This window comes from Mustela lutreola, chromosome 8, assembly GCF_030435805.1.
Source record: "Mustela lutreola isolate mMusLut2 chromosome 8, mMusLut2.pri, whole genome shotgun sequence".
Classification (NCBI taxonomy): Eukaryota; Metazoa; Chordata; class Mammalia; order Carnivora; family Mustelidae; genus Mustela; species Mustela lutreola.
In genome coordinates, this window is record NC_081297.1 from 31,213,420 (window position 1) to 31,235,262 (window position 21,843).

Genomic DNA, 21,843 nt, shown 5'->3' on the forward strand with positions numbered 1-21,843 from the left:
GGGGCTTGATCCCAGGACCTTGGGATCACGACCTGAGCTGAAGGCAGAGGCTTTAACCCACTGAGCACCCAGGCGCCCTGCTTTCTTATTGAGTTTTGGGTGTTCTTTGTATATTGTGGACATAAGCACTTTGTTAGATAACTGCAAAGATTTTCTCTCAGTCTATATATTCTCTTTTCATTCTCTTAATGGTACCTTTTGTAGAATGGAAGTTTTTAATGAAATTGAAATTACTAGTTTTTTCTTTCATGGATTGTGTTTTGTTGTATCCAGAAGTCATCTTAAAACCTAATGTAATCTAGATTTTCTCCTATATTATCTTCTAGAAGTTTTATATTTTTTCATTTTACATTTAAATCTGTGATTCATTTTGAGTTAATTTAAACCCATCTCTACATCCATCTCTCCTCTGGGAACAATCAGTTTGTTCTGTATAGTTAAGAGTCTGTTTCTTTATTTTCTCTCTTTTTCTCCCCCCATGATTGTTTTGTTTTGTTTATTGAAATCATATTTCCCTAACAGGCTTATTTTGCTTAGCATAATAGTCTCTAGCTCCATTCATGTCATTGTAAATGGCAAGATTTTATTCTTTTTCATGGCTGAGAAATATTCCATTGTGTATATTTCTCTCTATCATCTGCCTGTCATCATCAATCATTATCTATTATCTATCATCTATCTATCTATCATCTCTCTACCATCTATCATCTGTCATCTATCATCATCATCAACTATCTGTTATCTATCATCTATCTATCTGTCTATCATCTAGATCATCTATCTACTGCATTTTTTTTTTTAAAGATTTTATTTATTTGTCAGAGAGAGAGAGAGAGCAAGAGCGATCACAGGCAGAGTGGCAGGCAGATCAGAGGGACAAGCAGGGTCCCTGCGGAGCAAGGAGCCCGATGTGGGACTTGATCCCAGGACGCTGGGATCATGACCTGAGCCGAAGGCAGCTGCTTAACCAACTGAGTCACCCAGGTGTCCCTCTACTGCATCTTCTTTATCCGTTCATCAGTCAAGGAACATTTGGACTCTTGGTAATCAAGGTGCATGTATCCCTTTGGATTAGTATTTTTGTATTCTTTGGGTAAATACATAGTAGTGCTGTTGTTGGATCATAAGGTAGTTTTATTTTTAACTTTTTGAGGAACCTCCGTACTTCTTTCTAGAGTGGCTGTACCAGTTTGCATTCCCACCAACAGTGCAAGAGGGTTCCTCTTTCTCTGTATCCTTACTAACACCTGTTGTTTCCTGTGTTGTTAATTTTAGTTGTTCTGACAGGTGGGAGGTGATATCTCATTGTAGTTTTCATTTGCATTTCTCTGATGATGAGTGGTGTTGAGCATGTTTTTATGTTTCTTTGGAAAAATTCCTATTCATGTCTTTTGCCCATTTGTTAACTGACTTATTTGTCTTATAAGTTGAATTGAATTGAATTGAATTGAATTGAATTGAATTGAATCTTATAAGTTCTTTATATATTTTGGACACTAACCCTTTATCTGATATGTAATTTACAAATATCCTCTCCGATTCCAAAGGTTAGCTTTTAGTTTTATTATTTCCTTCATTGTGCAGAAGTTTTTATTTTGATGAAGACCCAATAGTTTACTTTTGCTTTTGTTTCCCTTCCCTCAGGACACATATCTAGTTAAGAAGTTGCTACAGCTGATGTCATAGAGGTTACTCCCTGTGTTCTTGTCTAGGATTGTAATGGTTTCCTGTCTCACACTTAGAATTGGGAGAACAATTATTGTTAAAAATGTCTATATTATCTAAAGCATTCTATACATTTAATGCAATTCCTATCAAAATACCAATAGCATTTTTCAGAGCTAGAACAAACAATCCTAAATTTGTATGGAACCACAAAAGACCCCAAATAGCCAAAGCTACCTTGAAAAAGAAAAAAAAAAGCTGGGAGACTTCATAATTCCTGACTTGAAGTTATATTACAAAGCAGTAGTGATCAAGACAGTATGGTACTGGTGCAAGGATAGACATATAGATCAATGGAACAGAATAGAAAACTCAGAAATGAACCTACAACTGTGTAGTCAATTAATCTTCAACAAAGCAGGAAAAAATATCCAGTGGGAAAAATACAGTCTTCCCAGCAAATGTGTTGGGAAAACTTGGCCAGCCACAAGTGGAAGAATGAAACTGGACTACTTCGTTACACTATACACAAAAATAAATGCAAACATTTAGTTTCTTAACTAGATGATGTTTTCATTACAATAGTTTATATCACCATTTTTAAGTCTTTATTGTTTCTGCAATGTTTTATAGTTTTCAGATAAAAGTTCTTGTACGGTTTTTTTTTTTTTTTTTGTGGGAAGCTCATCTTTTTGCACACTAGTGAAAATAAAATTAGAAAATAATTTTTTCTAAGATGGAAGGCTTATTATAAAGCTACAGTAGTTAAGACAGGATAAAAATAGACAAAGAGGTCAACTGAACAGCATTAAAGCCCCAAATCAGACCTATGCATTTAGGTACATGATAGAGATGGCATCACAGATAAGTTGAGAAAACATGGAATTCTCAATAAGTGGTACTGTGATAATTGATACTTAAATGGAAAAAATAGAACTGGAGCACTGCCTCCTGATATTCAAAATTTAACTTCATGTCATTAAACACCTACATATGAAAGGCAAAAGTAGAAGTATTTTCTTGGCTGATTTAAGAGAATCTCCTCATTACTATGTGGTAAGAAAGTGATTTTTAAAACCAGACATAAATGTACCGATCATAAGGGGTAAGTTTGATAATGTTGACTATGTTAAAATTAAAAATTTCTATTTGTCAATATACACTATCAGGAAAATCTGAAATAGAGTGGAAAAAGAGATTTTGAATACTGAAAACTGTCAAATTATTAGTATACAGAAAATACAAAGAACTACTTTAAATCCAGAAAAAAGGACAATTATTTCAAGAAAAACAGGCAAAAGTAAGAGAAATTTAACCAAGCAAGGAATCCAAGTAGCTAGTAAGACTGAATAATCAAGAAATTGCAAATTAACAATGGAACAATGTTTCATACCTCTCAGACTCTCAGTCAAAAATTTTAAGAAGTGTGACAATAGTTGAGTGTTAACAACAGTATATACTAACAGGAACTTCTCATATATACACCAAGGGAGGGCACAATCACTTTTTAAAAATAAATTATTTATTTTTGAAGGGGGGGTTAGGGGGGAGAGAGAGTGCTGAGAGGAGACCCTGATGTGGGACTCAGTCTCAGGAGCCTGAGATCATGACCTGAGCCGAAGGCAGATGCTTAATTGACTGAGCCACCCAGTCAATCACTTTGAAAAATAGCTTTTCTTTATTTAAGTTATGAATGTGCATGTCCTTAAACTCCTTTTTCGCAGCTTTGTTGATATATAATTGGCATATGTAAGTTTAAGGTGGTCAAAATTATTTGATCTGTATATGTTGCAAAATGCCTACTACAATAAGGGAAGTTTATTCATCTTGTATCTCAAGTAATTACCATTTTGTTATTGGTGTTGTTATGGTGAGGACATTAAAGCTCTACTCTTAGAGGAGCTTTCAAGTATACAATATAGTACTACTCATCATAGTCACCATGTTGTACATTTGATTCCAAGAACTTATTCATATTATAATTGAAAACGTGTACCCTTTGACCAACATCTCCCCATTTCCCCCGTGCCACAGCTCTGGGAAACCCTCATTCTACTCTCTGTTTCTTTTTCAATATTGTTAGATTCCACATGTGACATCACATAGAATTTGTTTTTCTCTTTCTGACTTATTTCACTTAGCGCTATGTCATCTGTGTTGTCACAAATAGGAGGATTTCTTTTCTATGGCTGAATAATACTCCATTGTGTATGTATGAATATGTATATGTATATACATATACATTTATATATGTGTATGTGTGTATCAATCATATTTTCATCATTTTTTAGATTGTTTCTATGTCTTGGCTGTTGTATTGCAAATAATGTTGCAGTGGATGTGGGAGAGTAGCTATCTCCTTGAGACAGTGACTTCATTTTCTTTGGATATATACCCAGAAGTGGGATTGCTGGATCATACAGTATTCCTATTTTTAATTTTTTTCTTTTTTTTTTTAAATTTATTTATTTATTTATTTATTTAAATATAATTTTTTATTTTTTATAAACATATATTTTTATCCCAAGGGGTACAGGTCTGTGAATCACCAGGTTTACACACTTCACAGCACTCACCAAAACACATACCCTCCCCAATGTCCATAATACCACCCCCTTCTCCCAAACCCCCTCCACCCAACAACCCTCAGTTTGTTTTGTGAGATTAAGAGTCACTTATGGTTTGTCTCCCTCCCAATCCCATCTTGTTTCATTTATTCTTCTCGTACCCACTTAAGCCCCCATGTTGCATCACCACTTCCTCATATCAGGGAGATCATATGATAGTTGTCTTTCTCTGCTTGACTTATTTCGCTAAGCATGATACACTCTAGTTCCATCCATGTTGTCGCAAATGGCAAGATTTCATTTCTTTTGATGGCTGCATAGTATTCCATTGTGTATATATACCACATCTTCTTGATCCATTCATCTGTTGATGGACATCTAGGTTCTTTCCATAGTTTGGCTATTGTGGACATTGCTGCTATAAACATTCGAGTACACGTGCCCCTTTGGATCACTACGTTTGTATCTTTAGGGTAAATGCCCAATAGTGCAATTGCTGGGTCATAGGGCAGTTCTATTTTCAACATTTTGAGGAACCTCCATGCTGTTTTCCAGAGAGGTTGCACCAGCTTGCATTCCCACCAACAGTGTAGGAGGGTTCCCCTTTCTCCGCATCCTCGCCAGCATCTGTCATTTCCTGACTTGTTGATTTTAGCCATTCTGATTGGTGTGAGGTGATATCTCATTGTGGTTTTGATTTGTATTTCCCTGATGCCGAGTGATATGGAGCACTTTTTCATGTGTCTGTTGGCCATCTGGATGTCTTCTTTGCAGAAATGTCTGCTCATGTCCTCTGCCCATTTCTTGATTGGATTATTTGTTCTTTGGGTGTTGAGTTTGCTAAGTTCTTTATAGATTCTGGACACTAGTCCTTTATCTGATATGTCGTTTGCAAATATCTTCTCCCATTCTGTCAGTTGTCTTTTGATTTTGTGAACTGTTTCCTTTGCTGTGCAAAAGCTTTTGACCTTGATGAAATCCCAATAGTTCATTTTTGTCCTTGCTTCCCTTGCCTTTGGCGTTGTTCCTAGGAAGATGTTGCTGCGGCTGAGGTCAAAGAGGTTGCTGCCCGTGTTCTCCTCAAGGATTTTGATGGATTCCTTTCGCACATTGAGGTCCTTCATCCATTTTGAGTCTATTTTTGTGTGTGGTGTAAGGAAATGGTCCAATTTCATTTTTCTGCATGTGGCTGTCCAATTTTCCCAGCACCATTTATTGAAGAGGCTGTCTTTTTTCCATTGGACATTCTTTCCTGCTTTGTCGAAGATTAGTTGACCATAGAGTTGAGAGTCTATTTCTGGGCTCTCTATTCTGTTCCATTGATCTATGGGTCTGTTTTTGTGCCAGTACCATGCTGTCTTGATGATGACAGCTTTGTAATAGAGCTTGAAGTCCGGAATTGTGATGCCACCAACGTTGGCTTTCTTTTTCAATATCCCTTTAGCTATTTGAGGTCTTTTCTGGTTCCATATAAATTTTAGAATTATTTGTTCCATTTCTTTGAAAAAGATGGATGGTACTTTGATAGGAATTGCATTAAATGTGTAGATTGCTTTAGGTAGCATAGACATTTTCACAATATTTATTCTTCCAATCCAGGAGCATGGAACATTTTTCCATTTCTTTGTGTCTTCCTCAATTTCTTTCATGAGTACTTTATAGTTTTCTGAGTATAGATTCTGTGTCTCTTTGGTTAGGTTTATTCCTAGGTATCTTATGGTTTTGGGTGCAATTGTAAATGGGATTGACTCCTTAATTTCCCTTTCTTCTGTCTTGCTGTTGGTGTAGAGAAATGCAACTGATTTCTGTGCTAGGGACCTAATCAATACAGACATTGGTAATATGTCAGATCTAGACTTCAGAATGACAATTCTCAAGGTTCTAGCCAGGCTCGAAAAAGGCATGGAAGATATTAGAGAAACCCTCTCGAGAGATATAAAAGCCCTTTCTGGAGAAATAAAAGAACTAAAATCTAACCAAGTTGAAATAAAAAAAGCTATTAATGAGGTGCAATCAAAAATGGAGGCTCTCACTGCTAGGATAAATGAGGCAGAAGAAAGAATTAGTGATATAGAAGACCAAATGACAGAGAATAAAGAAGCTGAGCAAAAGAGGGACAAACAGCTACTGGACCACGAGGGGAGAATTCGAGAGATAAGTGACACCATAAGACGAAACAACATTAGAATAATTGGGATTCCAGAAGAAGAAGAAAGAGAGAGGGGAGCAGAAGGTATACTAGAGAGAATTATTGGGGAGAATTTCCCCAATATGGCAAAGGGAACGAGCATCAAAATTCAGGAGGTTCAGAGAACACCCCTCAAAATCAATAAGAATAGGCCCACACCCCGTCACCTAATAGTAAAATTTACAAGTCTCAGTGACAAAGAGAAAATCCTGAAAGCAGCCCGGGAAAAGAAGTCTGTAACATACAATCCTATTTTTAATTTTTTGAGGAAACTCCATACTGTTTTCCACAGTGGCAGTGCCACTTTACATTCCCAGCAATAGTGCAATAGTGCAATTCCCAGCAATAGTTTCTTTTTCTCCACACCTCATCAATAAATGTTACCTCTTGTCTTTTAGAGAATAGCCATTCTAACAGGTATGAGGTGGTATCTTATAGTTGTTTTGATTTATATTTCCCTGATAGTTATTGTTGTTGAGCACATTTTCATGTATCTGTTGGTTGTTTGTATGCCTTCTTTGGAAAAATGTCTATTCAGGTCCTCTGTCCATTTTTATTTGGTTTTAAAAAATATATACTTGGATATTAATTTATCAGATACATGGTTTGCAAGTATTTTCCTCATTCCATAGCATGCCTTTTTATTGTGTTGATGTTGTCATTTGTTGTGCGGAAACTTTTTAGTTTGATGTAGTCCCACTTTTTTTTGTTGTTGTTTATTTCATTGTGTTTTCCTTGTGTTCTTCAGTGCCAAAACTTCTATTTTTAAATGATTTCTCTTTGTTTACCTTCTCATTTTCTCTTGTATTATTTCCTTATGTCATGAAATTGTTTATCTGTGTTTTCTTATAAGTCTCTGAGCATCTTCAGAAGAATTATATTGAATTCTTTGTTGGGCAAGTCCTGTATTTTTATTTCTTTGGAGCCAGTTACTGTAGATTTGTTGTATTCCTTTAGTGGGGTCATGTTTCCCTGATTCTCTGTGATCTCTGTATCATTACATAGTTGTCTGCACATTTAAGAAGCAGTTGTCTCTTTTAGGTTTTATAGACTGATTTCAGTAAGGAAAGATCTTCAGCTGCAGGTGGGGGGATGATGGAGTATGTAATGGCCCTATGCTCTGGTGTCAAGTATGGGGGGCATGTGGCAGAACTAGTCTGGAGGTATTTTGAGTTGTTGGCTCAGGCTGTTGCAATCCACAACATCAACAACTGCATGGTCCTTGGCAAACATTATAGATGTCTACAGAGATGTCAGAGGCTGTTGTGATCTTCAGCATTGTTTCCAGATCTAACCACAAGGGACTAGGGCAGACAGTGGAATGGCCAGTGCTGGTGCATGCACTCTTGGCTGAAGGCCAGCAGCAGGTGTGTGTGTGTGGCAGTGGCTAACTGCAAACACATACGTAGTGGTGGGGCCCAGGGAAGACAGCAAGGGCTGAGGACAATTGTGGGCACACAGACAGCGTGGGGAACTTGGCTGTCTGTGTGCACTGTTGTGGCTTCTGGGTTTTGCTACAGGCACACAGCTGTGGAAGCTGATAATGGGCTGGGGCTGTGCAGGTGTATAGTTGGAGGGGCTAGCTACAAGTGAGCACAGTGGTGCCGGACAATGACAGAAGACAGGGGCCTGCTCTGGGCCTGGAAACAGCTGTGGGGATCTGACTCCTGGAAGCACTCTTCTGTGACAGACCAGTCTCCCTCTGGGCATGCACATGGCAGTAGAAGCTAGTGATGGGTTGAGATGGAAGCATGCAGGTGTACAACTGGAGGGGTTAGCCCTGAGTGAGGCCATGGCAGTGAGTGTTAGCTATGGGGATATAGGCTGGTGTTTGCACTTGCACAACCAGAGTCTTGGGCTGGCTGCTGGTGTGGTTCTTGGCCTCTAGTGGTGGTATAGTGTGTTGTGTGTGTGTGTGTGTGTGTGTGTGTGTATGTGTGTGTGCACACGTGCACGTGTGTGGTGGGGATTGGTAAGGGACTCAGGCAACTGGCATCAGCCAGTGCAGATACCTGTGGGGCAAAACCCAGTGAAATTTGCAGAGTTCTCAGTGGCTGTGCTGGCCATTGGTTTCTTCAGTGATGGAAGCTGCCGAGGTCTTCTGTGGAGCAGGTCACAGGAAACCATAGAGACTCAGACTCTGTGGCTGATAATTGGTGGCACCTGTGTTTCTTTCTTGTTTCTAGCTATATTGATAGGTGTCAGCTTTACCTATCCATCTCTACCTACTTATATGTGTCATATTTACCTATATGTGCCTGCTTCCCCCCCACCACGCCTGCCTCTCTGCCTACTTGTTATCTCTCTCTGTCAAATAAATAAATCATTAAAAATAAATAAATAAATAAAATTGTGGCAGAAATAACAGTGGATGTTCTTTGTAATCCTTTACCAAATCCAAGGCATAATTTTAAATCATGCCCTATGGTATGTTCAAATTAATCCTAAAATGATATGGTGTAATATTTTATTTACTTATTTATTTATAGACTAATTATTTGAGAAAGAGTGTGATCTTGGGGGGAGAGGGAGAAACAGACTTCCCTCTGAGTCGGGGCCCTGATGCAGGGCTCCATCCCAGGATCCCAAGATCATGATCTGAGCTGAAGGCAGACACTTAACTAAGCCGCCCAGGAGCCTCATATTTTATGCATTTTAAATATTCTCTCTTGCCTATAAAAAGTTCTTAATTTGACTTTTCTAAAGCTGACTTTTAATATACATTTGAATGTTTAAAGAGTATTGACCCTCCTAAAGCAAAGCCTCTGGTTTACTTGGTTTCTTTATATACTTATTTTATTTTTAAAAAGATTTTATTAATTTGAGAGAGGGAAGGAGAGCATGAATGAGGGGAGAGGGAAGAGGGAGAGAGAGAAAATCTCAAGCAGACTCCCTTCTGCCCAGGGAGCTCAACTCAAGGCTTGATCTCACAACCCATGAGATGATGTATACTTGTCTTATTTGGTTCCTTTGATATATGTTGCACATTTGTACTTTTCCTGTCTTTACTTATGATTTTGCCTGTTTCTTTCTTTTTTTAAAAATTTTTTATTTTTTATAAACATATATTTTTATCCCCAGGGGTACAGGTCTGTGAATCACCAGGTTTACACACTTCACAGCACTCACCAAAGCACATACCCTCCCCAATGTCCATAATCCCACCCCTTTCTCCCAACCCCCCTCCCCCCAGCAACCCTCAGTTTGTTTTGTGGGATTAAGAGTCACTTATGGTTTGTCTCCCTCCCAATTCCATCTTGTTTCATTGATTCTTCTTCTACCCACTTAAGCCCCCATGTTGCATCACCATTTCCTCATATCAGGGAGATCATATGATAGTTGTCTTTCTCTGCTTGACTTATCTCGCTAAGCATGATATGCTCTAGTTCCATCCATGTTGTCGCAAATGGCAAGATTTCATTTCTTTTGATGGCTGCATAGTATTCCATTGTGTATATATACCACATCTTCTTTATCCATTCATCTGTCCATCAACAGATGCCTGTTTCTTTCTAATAAAGTCTCCATTCTTTAAGTCCAACTGATTTCTGTCCACTTCCTTTCTCTTCTCAGCACCTAAAATTTGTTATATTTCTCTACACCACTATTTTGACATGTGGAATAGAAAAAAATACAGTTGATCTATAGAAACTTTTGACTGCATTCATGTTATTTAACATTACCTTTGTCCATTTCATGTTTGGTTTATCTAGCAGCAAACTTAGTGAAGTTTGTCTTCTTTTAAATACTTTCTGTGTGATAAGATTGAAGAGTCTTGTGTTATTACCCTGAGAGTTTATTGATTACTATGGATTCTCATTATGTTGGTTTCTTTTCCTTTTTTTTTAAATAAGGATTTTATTTATTTATTTGCCGAGAGAGAGAGTGAGAGTACAAGCAAGGGGAGTGACAGGCAGAGGGAGAAGCAGTCTCCCCCCTGAGAAAAGAGTCCAGTTTGGGACTCTGAGATCATGACCTGAGCTGAACGCAGACTCTTAACGGAGAGAGTCACCCAGACATCCCTATATTGATGTCCTTTTAAGTAGCATTTTAGTTAACCTTTTGGGTTATCTGATTCAGGTGGAAAACTTAATGGGATTGTTAGCATCTTCCCATAGACTTTATTGACTTAGAGGCAGCAACTTTTCTTTTAGCATCTTAGAGTCCTCTTATATGTAATGTTATGAGGAGATAACACACACTGACTTCAGTCTAGTTTTGTCACTTACTAGATGTATAGTTTTGATCAAATTATAGAATCTCTCTGAGACTCTATTTAAATTTGAAAATGGTGATAATATCTTCTTTTTGAGTTATTTTAAGGATTAAGAGAATTGTAAAGTAGCATAGTGACATAATGGGAGTTTAGTAAAATGGTAATTATTATAAGCATTTGTTCCTTGAGTACTGTCTTCTTGTTATGTTCATCTAGTTCTCACACAGATAGCAGTGAGTTATATCAGCGTAGAGGTATAACTTTAGCCATTTGTAATACCTTTAAATTTATTCATTTTTTTCATGATAGAAACTACATTTTCACTGATGAATCGATTGAATGTCATGTTGAAAATATTTGAAAAACAGTCAAATATGTTGGAGAGGTAAGCTTTTAAAATAATTCCTTTTCCTAATTATGAAAATGAGTAGACATTCATTTTAGAAAAATTAAAAGCATAAATAAGAGCACTGTTAAAAAATTTAGTGTTCTTATGTCAATTTTTATGATATGTGTAATTTTAAAATTATAATCAGGCAGAATATGAAATTTTATAGCCATAATGGAAAACAGTATTTAAGTTTCTCAGAAAATTAAAAATGTTATTACTGTATGATCCACTAATTTCATTTCTGGTTAAAAACCCTGCAAAACTGAAATCAGGGTCTCAAAGATATTTATATACCCATGTTCACGGTAACCCTATTTACAGTAGCAAAGGGTGAAAGCAAACCAAGTGTCTGAAAACAGATAAATAGATAAAGAATATATGATATATACATACAATAGAATATTATTTAGTCTTAAAAAGGAAAGAAATTCTGTCATATGGTACGATATGATGGAACCTTGAGGCTTTTATGCTATGTAAAATAAGCCATCACAAGAAGACAAAGTTATTTTGTTATAAGATTTCACTTAATTAGGTACCTAAATAGTCACTGTGGATGACTTTCAGGTGACTAAGGTTAAATTAGTTACAAAACTTGTATGTTGAAAAAACATGTCTTGTAGATTGAAGTCACAAACTTTTATTTGGACACTTACGATTCATTTATATTTGTTAATTGAAGCTTATTTTACCCTTGCTCCTGGATAAAAACTAGAGTAAACCATGACTTTTTTGATCACTTTCAGATAATCATTCAATTTAACTTAGAAGCACTGTCATAATTGGGAAATTAAAATTCCCTGTCAAATGTTACAGTTAGTATTTTAATTTTTATTCTAAGTTAAGACTTCTCTTTGTTTTTCCTTCCACCCAGTTTACCAGTTGGAACCTGCTGGGAGTTATAATTGGTTTTTCTCTTTCATTATCTCCTTTCTAGCTAACTAGTTGTAGTTTCTGTTCTCCATGTGTTTGGGAAGAGAGGGAATAAGGGTAAGTTATACAGGAAAAGTTTTACTTGACTCTCGCTGGCTTCCTTCTCCATAACTACAGAAGACACCAAATTTTCCAAGTATTCTACTTAAAATGCCTCTCCCTAGGCTTGAGATCAGGGCAAGGATATCCTCCTCTCCCTTAAGGGTCTGTATATGGCTCAAGGCACCCAGTAGCTCTCTGCAGAGAAATACTGTAAGTCTTCTTTCCTGATCCTTATATATTGTCCATATCAGTGAAAGGCTTTAGTGCGCTTTTTTGGTTGCGTTCTTTTTTTTAAGTGCCTCACCCATTGCTTTGGCATGTGATACTGGGAACTTAGAGCCTGCTTTGATGCCTCCTTATAAAACTTGTTACAATTACATCCTTGAAAATTCTGTTAAAATAAAGATAGGGTGTGGCAAAAGTCTTAGTATAGTTTTAAGCCCTAATAACTTCAGAAGTAGGAGGGAGGGAAGATGGCCAAAAATTAGGGCACCAATGTTTTATCTGGTACCTTGAATTAGCTAGATAGCTATCAAATCATTTTAAACACATGTGAATTCAACATGAGATGTAAGAAAAGAATTGCTGTGATTCTACAAATAGAAAAGTGATTACTTTTTGCAAGGTAGGAGGTGTGGAGATGTGAATCTGAGGGGATATATTGGAAGATAAATCATGGGGAGAGGGAACCTCTGTCACTAGGCTACCAGAAACTGATATGGCAGTGAAGCACAAAATTGGAATTTTGAGAAGTCTGCTGAGGAATGACTGCCTGAAAGGTGGTCAGGTGGTAAAGCTGGGTGGGATCCTAGGTAGTACAGTGTGGTCTCTGGATCCCCAGCATCACAGAAGAAAGGGGGAGCTTAAATGTGGCAGAGTTCCCTAACATGGGAGCAGGGAAGCTGGCTAATGAGCTGCTCAGTGACTTCTCAACTAGGAGTTGCCATAAACTGCAAACCACAGCACAGTCAGTGACTTCTGTCAGAGCAGGGGCCCAACAAGTGACAACCACTGTGAAATCCAGCTCCTTCCCCTGAGAGAAGCAGTGGGAGTGCATGCATGATTGGGCAAATATTCCTTGAAGAGGTTCCAGTGAACAGCAGAGTGGAAGTGAGACACCTCACCCTCCTCTGGGAGGACTGGTGTGGGTGTGCACCACAGGAGTCTGGGGACTTTGGCCTACAGGAAAGGGATTGACTGCCTTTCCCTGAGGGTACACTGAAGAGTGGGGGCCAGGATCTTTCAGCTCCAGGACTGGAGATTGGGGTGTTGCCATTTTTTACTTTTTTTCCATTCTCTAAAATGGTAGAAAAAGCCTTCAGGGAACAAAACCCACATAGAACAACCCAAAGCAGCTTACACTGAGCCTGGCCCCCTGGCAAGGGGTTGTTCAGCTCTACTCAGGCAAAGACACCTGAGACAGTAAATCAGGCCCCTTCCACAGAAGACCAGAAGGATCCTCAGGCAAATACCAAGTTTATAGATCACTCAGAACTGAAAAATTCCTGACTAAGGGCAATAGTATATAGAATTGTAGACTTTTTTACATGAGTCTTTAGTCTTTCAGTTTAAAATTTTCTTTTTCTTTTCCTTTTTAACTAATTTCTTATTTGATCAACTTTTTGTTTTTAAGTTTTTTTTTAAATTTTCATTTTTACATTTACATTTTATAGATATATCCTTCATTTTTGGCTTCTGTTCACTGTATCCAATTTTATTTTTGTACGTATACAAATTTTACTTTCTTTACAATTTTGGGATTTAGTGTCCTCTAACAAACGGATCAAAATACACCCAGGGACTCACACTCTCACCTCTTTTGTTCAACATAGTACTAGAAGTCCTAGCTTTAACATTCAGAAAAAAAAAAAAACAAAAAAAAAACATTCAAATTGGCAAAGAAGTTAAACTCTCACTCTGCAGATGATATGGTTCTTTATGTGGAAAATCCAAAAGACTTCACCCCAAAATTGCTAGAACTCATACAGCAATTCAGTAACATGGCAGGATATAAAATCAATGCAGAGAGATCAGTTGCATTTCTATACATCAACAATGAGACAGAAGAAAAAGAAGGAATCTACCCCACTTACAATTGTACCAATAACTGCAAGATACCTAGGAATAAAACCTAACCAAAGAGGTAAACAATCTGTACTCTAAAAACTACAGAACACTTATGAAAGAAATTGAGGAAGGCACAAAGAGATGGAAAAACATCCATGCTCATGGATTGAAGAACAAATCTTGTTAAAATGTCTGCGCTACATAGAGCAATCTACACATTCAATGCAATCCCTATCAAAATCAGCATTTTTCACAGAGCTGGAAAAGCAATCCTAAAATTTGTATGGAAACGAACCAAAACAAAACCCCAAACCCCAAATAGCTAGAAAAATATTGAAAAGGAAAACCAAAGTTGTGGCATCACAATTTAATTATTTAAATTAATAATTTAATTTATTAAGACTTCGGGCACCTGGGTGGCTCAGTGGGTTAAGCCTCTGCCTTTGGCTCAGGTCATGATCCTGGTGTCCTGGGATCGAGCCCCGCATTGGGATCTCTGCTCAGCAGGGAGCCTGCTTCCCTTCCTCTCTCTCTGCCTGCCTCTCTGCCTACTTGTGATCTCTCTCTGTCAAATAAATAAATAAAAATCTTAAAAAAAAAAATAAAGACTTGAAGCTATGGGTACCTGGGTGGCTCAGTCTTTAAGTGTCATGATCCCAGGGTTCTGGGGTCTAGTGCCGCATCGGGCTCCCGGCTCCACGGGAAGCCCGCTCTCCCACTCCCCCTTTTTGTGTTCCCTTTCTCACTCTGTCTTTCTCTGTCAAATAAATAAATAAAATCTTAAAAAAAAAGACTTCAAGCTTTATTACAAAGCTGTGATCATCAAGTCATTATGATACTGGCACAAAAACAGACACATATATCAGTGAAATGGAATAGAGAAGCAAGAAATGGACTCTCAACTCTATGGTCAACTAATCTTTGACAAAGCAGGAAAGAATATCCAGTGGAAAAGGATAGTCTCTTTAATAAATGCTGCTTGGAAAGATAGACAGCCACATGTAGAAGAAAGAAACTGGGTCATTTTCTTATACCATACACAAAGATAAAGTGGATGAAAGACCTAAACATGAGAAAGGAATCCGTAAAATCCTAGAGGAGAACACAGGCAGCAACCTCTTCGACCTTGGCTGCAGCAACTTATTGCAAGACTGTCTCCAAAGGCAAGGGAAACTAAAGCAAAACTGGAGTGTTGGAACTTAATCAAGATAAAAACTTCTGCACAGCAAAGGAAACAGTCAGCAAAACTAAAGGTTAACCTACAGAATGGGAGAAGATATTAACAAATGACATATCAGATAAAGGGCTAGTGTCCAAGATCTATAAAGAACCTATCAAACTCAACACTCATAAAACAAATAATCCAGTCAAGAAATTGGCAGAAGACATGAACAGACGTCTTCAAAGACGACATGAAAAAATGCTGCATATCACTTGGCATCAGGGAAATACAAATCAAAACCACAATGAGATACCACCTCATGCCAGTCAAAATGGCTAAAATTAACAAGACAGGAAACAACAAATATTGGTGAGGATGCAGAGAAAGGGGAACTCTCTCACGCCATTGGTGTGAATGCAAACCAGTACAGCCACTCTGGAAAACAGTATGGAGGTGCCTCAAGAAGTTAAAAATAGAGGTACCCTATGGCCCAGAATTGCACTATTAGTTATTTACCCCAAAGATACAAATGCATTGATACAAAGGGGTACCTGTACCCCAGTGTTTATAGCAGAAATGTCCATAATAACCAAAATGTGGAAAGAGCCAAGATGTCCATTGACAGATAAATGGATAAGGTAGATGTGGAATATTACTCAGCCATCAGAAAAGATGCATACCGCTCTCCCTCTCCCAACATGGCGGCCTCAGCAAAAAAGAAGAATAAGAAGGGGAAAACTATCTCCCTAACAGACTTTCTGGCTGAGGATGGAGGGACTGGGGGAGGAAGCACCTATGTCCCCAAACCAGTCAGCTGGGCTGATGAAACAGATGACCTGGAAGGAGATGTTTCAACCACTTGGCACAGTAATGATGACAACGTGTATAGGGCACCTCCAATTGACCGTTCTATCCTGCCCACTGCTCCACGGGCTGCTCGGGAACCCAATATCGACCGGAGCCGTCTTCCGAAATCGCCACCCTATACTGCTTTTCTAGGGAACCTGCCCTATGATGTGACAGAAGAATCCATTAAGGAATTCTTTAGAGGATTAAATATCAGTGCAGTGCGTTTACCTCGTGAACCCAGCAATCCAGAGAGGTTGAAAGGTTTTGGTTACGCTGAGTTTGAGGACCTGGATTCTTTGCTCAGTGCCCTGAGCCTCAACGAAGAGTCTCTAGGTAACAGGAGAATTCGAGTGGACGTTGCTGATCAAGCACAGGATAAAGACAGGGATGATCGTTCTTTTGGCCGAGATAGAAATCGGGATTCTGACAAAACGGATACAGACTGGAGGGCGCGTCCTGCCACAGACAGCTTCGATGACTACCCGCCGAGGAGAGGTGATGATAGCTTTGGAGACAAGTATCGAGATCGTTATGATTCAGATCGATACCGCGATGGGTATCGGGATGGGTATCGTGATGGCCCACGCCGAGATATAGATCGATACGGGGGCCGGGATCGCTATGATGACCGAGGCAGCAGAGACTACGACAGAGGCTACGATTCCAGGATAGGCAGTGGCAGAAGAGCATTTGGTAGTGGGTACCGTAGGGATGACGACTACAGAGGAGGCGGGGACCGCTATGAAGACAGATACGACAGACGAGACGATCGGTCATGGAGCTCCAGAGATGATTACTCTCGGGATGACTATAGGCGTGATGATAGAGGTCCCCCTCAAAGACCCAAACTGAATCTAAAGCCTCGGAGTACACCTAAGGAAGATGATTCCTCTGCTAGCACCTCCCAGTCCAGTCGAGCGGCCTCTATCTTTGGAGGGGCAAAGCCTGTTGACACAGCTGCTAGAGAGCGAGAAGTAGAAGAGCGGCTGCAGAAGGAGCAGGAGAAGCTGCAGCGCCAGCTGGATGAGCCAAAACTAGACCGTCGGCCCCGGGAGAGACACCCAAGCTGGCGAAGTGAAGAGACTCGGGAATGAGAACGGTCCAGGACAGGAAGTGAGTCATCGCAGACTGGGACCTCAGCCACATCTGGCAGAAGTAAGTCAGACCAGGATGCACGAAGGAGAGAGAGTGAAAAGTCTCTAGAAAATGAAGCACCCAGTAAAGAGGAAGACTGTCACTCTCCAACTTCCAAGCCTCCCAAATTTGAACAGCCTCTGAAGGTAATGCCAGCCCCTCCGCCAAAGGAGAATGCTTGGGTGAAGCGAAGTTCCAACCCTCCTGCTCGATCGCAGAGCTCACAGAGCAGCCATCCCCTACCAGTGGTGGGGGGAAAGTAGTTCCAGCTCAACCACCTGAGGAAGGACCAGCAAGGAGAGATGAAAACAAAGTAGATGGGGTGAGTGTCCCAAAAGGCCAAAGTGGGAACTCCAGCCGTGGCCCAGGAGACGGAGGGACCAAGGACCACTGGAAGGAGTCAGATAGGAAAGATGGCAAAAAGGATCAAGACTCCCGATCTGCACCTGAGCCAAAGAAACCTGAAGAAAATCCAGCTTCCAAGTTCAGTTCTGCAAGCAAGTATGCTGCTCTCTCTGTTGATGGCGAAGATGAGAACGAGGGAGACGATTACACCGAATAGACCTCTGCATCCTGTGCTTTCTCCTAGTCTCTCCACCCTGGAACATTTGAGAGCAAATCAAACCTCTATCCAGACAAGACAATAAAACTCACCATCTCCTGGAAAAAAAAAAAAAAAAGAAAAGATGCATACCTAACATTTACATCAGCATGGATGGAACTGGAAGGTATAATGTTGAGAGAAATAAGTCAATCAGAGAAAGACAATATGGTTTCACTCATATGTGGAATGTAAGAAAGTGCAGAGAATTGTAAGGGAAGAGAGGGAATACTGAATGGGAAATCATCAGAGAGATAGAAAAACCTTGAGAGTCTCTTAAGTATGCAACCAATGAATTATTAGACACTACATCTAAAACTAATGATGTACTATATGTTACCTGCTTGAATTTAAATAAATAACTTCAGAATTGTAATGATGAAACTGTTCAAAAAGTTCAAAATTTGATTAGCTACATTTCTTTGCAGTGATTTAAAATTTTACATAATAAAAACTTTTTTCAGTTAAATTTTTTGTTTAGGTCATGATTTTCCATGTTCAGTTAGAGGGACTGCAACAAAATTTATTGTTTGAAATGCACAGAACTAAATATCTCTAATATCAAAATCAGACAAAAATATCACGAGAAAATAAAATTATAGACTAATATGTTATGAATACAAATGCCAAAATCCAGCAAAATCCAGCAAAATATTACCAAATTGAATCTAGCAATATATAAACTGGGTTATACACAAGCAAGCGAAATTATCCAAGGAATGCAAGGTTGGTTTAAAATGCAAATATCAATTAATGTAATACACAGTACTGATTGAATGAAGGACCAAAAAAATCACATGATCAGCTTACTAGACAAAGTAAAAGCACTTGACAAAATCCTAGCATTTTATGATAAAAATACTTCACAACCTAGGAACAGAAGGGAGCTTCCTTAATCTGATAAAAGCTATCTATGAAAACTCATAGTTAACACTATGCTTAATGGTGACATTCTAAGATCAGGAAGAAAACAGGACATTCTTACCACATCTATTCACCATTGTAGTACAGGTTCTAGCCAGGGCAACTAGAGAAGAAAAGGAATGAAAGGTGTTCATATTGGAAAGTTAGAAGTAAAACTATACCTCTTTTTGTAGTTGTAATGATCTTCTGTATAGAAAATCTTAAGGGATCCACTAAAATCTATATGAAGAAATAAGTGAACTCACATTTTGCAGCATACAAGATTTATAAATAAAAATCAATTATGTTTCTATGCACTAACTGTCACAGGTTAAATTGTGTCCCCCAAAGAGTTATGTTGAAGTTCTAACTCCTAGTATCTCATAATGAAGTTATTTTCAAATAGGGTCATTATAGATAAAATTAATTAAGAGGAGGTCATAGTGGGATAGGATTGGCCCTTATTCCAAAATGACTGGTATCCTTGTAATAACTGGAGAAGACAGTACCCAAAGAGGAAAGAGATTATGGATGCAGAGGTTGGGTTTATGCTACTACAATCCAAAGAGTACCAGGGATTGCTAGAAACTAGAAGAGGAAAACAGGGATTTTCCTTTAGAAGTTTCAGAGGGAGCATGATCCTAACAACTATATTTTAGATTTATGGTCTCTAGAACTGTAAGAATATAAATTTTTGTTGCTTTAAGTTACCCAGATTGTGAGACTTTGTAACAGCAGTCTTAGGAAACTAATATATGGTGATCAACATTCCACAAATGAAAGAAAACAACTCCATTTAAAATAGCATTGCAGACAACAATAAAGAATTTAACAAAAGAAGTGTAAGACTTCTTTTGCAATGGAAACTGCAAAACATTTAAAGAACTTAAAGAAGACCTAATTAAATGGATAGACATTCCATTTTCATGGGCTGTTAGATTTAATAATCTTAAAATGGCAGTGCTCTGCAAATTGATCTACAGATTCAATGCAATCTATATAAAAATCTCCGCTTTCTTTTTGGTGAACTGACAAGCTGATCCTAAAATTCATGTAGAAATGCAAGGAATCCAGAATAGCCAAAGAAATCTTAAGAAGAACAAAGTTGGAGGACTCAAGTTTAATTAATTTCATTATTATTTTAATTATTTTTTACATTTAACTAATGTTAAAACTTAATACAAGGTTGTAGTAATCAAGATAATGTAGTACTGGCATAAGGTTAGACCTATATACATCAGTGGGATAAAATTGAATGTCCAGAAACCCTTAAATTCATGGTTAATTGATTTTTTTAAATTAAATTAATTTATTTTCAGCATATACTGTTATGCTGAAAATTGATTTTTTTAACGATTATATTTATTTATTTGACAGAGATTCTTGTTTTTTTTTAATTTTAGCCTAATTATAGGAGGTTGGAGGTGATATCTTACTGTGGTTTTGATTTGCATTTCCCCAACAATTAGTATTATTGAGTATTTTTCATTTGTCTGTTTGCCATGTGTATGGTCTTTGGAAAAATGTTTATTCTCTCTTTTGCCCATTTAAAAATCAGACTTTGTCTTTTCTTGTTGTTGACTTCTTTAATTTCTTTATATATTTTGGGTATTAACCTTTTATCAGATATATCATCTGTGGAAAGAGTAGTCTTTTTAATAACTGATACTTGGATACTTGGACTGGGATATCCATACGTGAAAGAATGAAGTTGCATCCTTTCTTTATGCCATCCACTAGAACTAACTCAAAAATTACCAGAAACCTAAATTTAAGAGCTAAAACTATAAGCCTTTTAGAAGAAATGTAGGAATAAATCTTTGTGGCCTTGAGTAGGGTAATGGCGTCTTAAATAGGACACCAAAAGCACAACCAACAAAAGAAAAAATAGATAAGTTGACTTTCATAAAATTAAAAACTTTTGTACTACGTATGATACATCAAGAGTGTGAAAAGGTAACTCAGATTGCAAAAACTATTCACAAATCATATTTTTGATAAGGGACTTGTATCCAGAATATATAAACACTTATGCTTTAATAATAAGATAAATAACCCAAATTAAAAATGGGCAAATAATCTGATTATACATTTTCTGAAGCAAGATATATCAATGGTCAATAAGCACATGAAATGATGTTTAACATCATTGTCATTAGGCACTTTCAAATCAACACTGCAGTGATGTACTACTTCACACCCCTTAGGATGGCTATAAGGAAAAAAAGACGACTGTAACAATTGTTGGCAAGGATGTGGAGGAGTTGGGACCCTCGTACATTACTGGTGGAATTGAAGTGGTCTGTCTGCTATGGAAACCAGTTTGTCAGTTCTTCAAAATGTTAAATACAAACTCAGTATATTCTATATATACTGAAACCCAGAATTCTATTACTATGTTTATACCTGAGTGATTGAAAACATATATAAGCAAAAACTTGTACATGGATATTCATAGTAGCATTATTCATAATAGCCCCAAAGTGAAAACAATTTAAGTCCCCACAAACTGGTGAAAGAATAAATAAAATATATACACCTATCCAGTGGAATAGTATTTGGTAGTAAAAAGGAACACATCACTGATATATGCTACAACATGGATGAACCTTGAAAGCATTATACTAAATGTAAGAAACAAGTTTCAAAAGACCATATACTATATATTTTTATTTAAATGAAATATCCAGATAGTCAAATCTCTAGAGACAGAAAGTAGATTAGTGTCTGCCAGTGTTGAGGCAGTGCTGGGAAGAATGAGGAGTGACTGTTAATGGGTACAGAGTTTCTTTTTGAGGTCATTAAATGTTCTAAAATTAGTGAAAATAGATGCTCAACTTGGTGAATCTATAATTTGATGGTATGTTAATTGTATCTTAAAGCTTAAAAATCTGAATTATAATAAATAAATCATTTGTCAAAAAAAATCTATAGTTTACCCACACCTTAGAACAGTGTTCAACAAACTGCAGCCCATGAGTCAAATCTAGTTAGACCCATTCATTTATCTATCATCTATGGCTGTTTTTGCTGAGTTGGGGGTAGTTGACTGATCATCTGACCTACAAAGTCTAAAATATTTCCTATCTGGCTCTTAATATAAAAACTTTGCCAAATCCTGCTAT

The 21,843-nt window shown here is 37.8% G+C and overlaps 2 protein-coding genes across 2 annotated transcripts in view; both read left to right on the top strand.

Annotated features, from left to right (window-relative positions):
* Nucleotides 1-21,843, top strand: part of CCDC7 (coiled-coil domain containing 7) — a 469,805-nt gene that overhangs the window by 68,375 nt on the left and 379,587 nt on the right. The window contains exon 11 of the mRNA XM_059187454.1: nucleotides 10,946-11,021. Coding sequence (XP_059043437.1) covers nucleotides 10,946-11,021 — 76 coding nt within the window. The remainder of the gene's footprint in view (nucleotides 1-10,945; nucleotides 11,022-21,843) is intronic.
* Nucleotides 15,919-17,899, top strand: LOC131838304 (eukaryotic translation initiation factor 4B-like). Its single transcript, XM_059184218.1, is given in 2 exon segments — nucleotides 15,919-17,433; nucleotides 17,436-17,899. Coding segments are annotated over 2 exon segments (1,845 nt in total). The 5' UTR covers nucleotides 15,919-15,929; the 3' UTR covers nucleotides 17,777-17,899.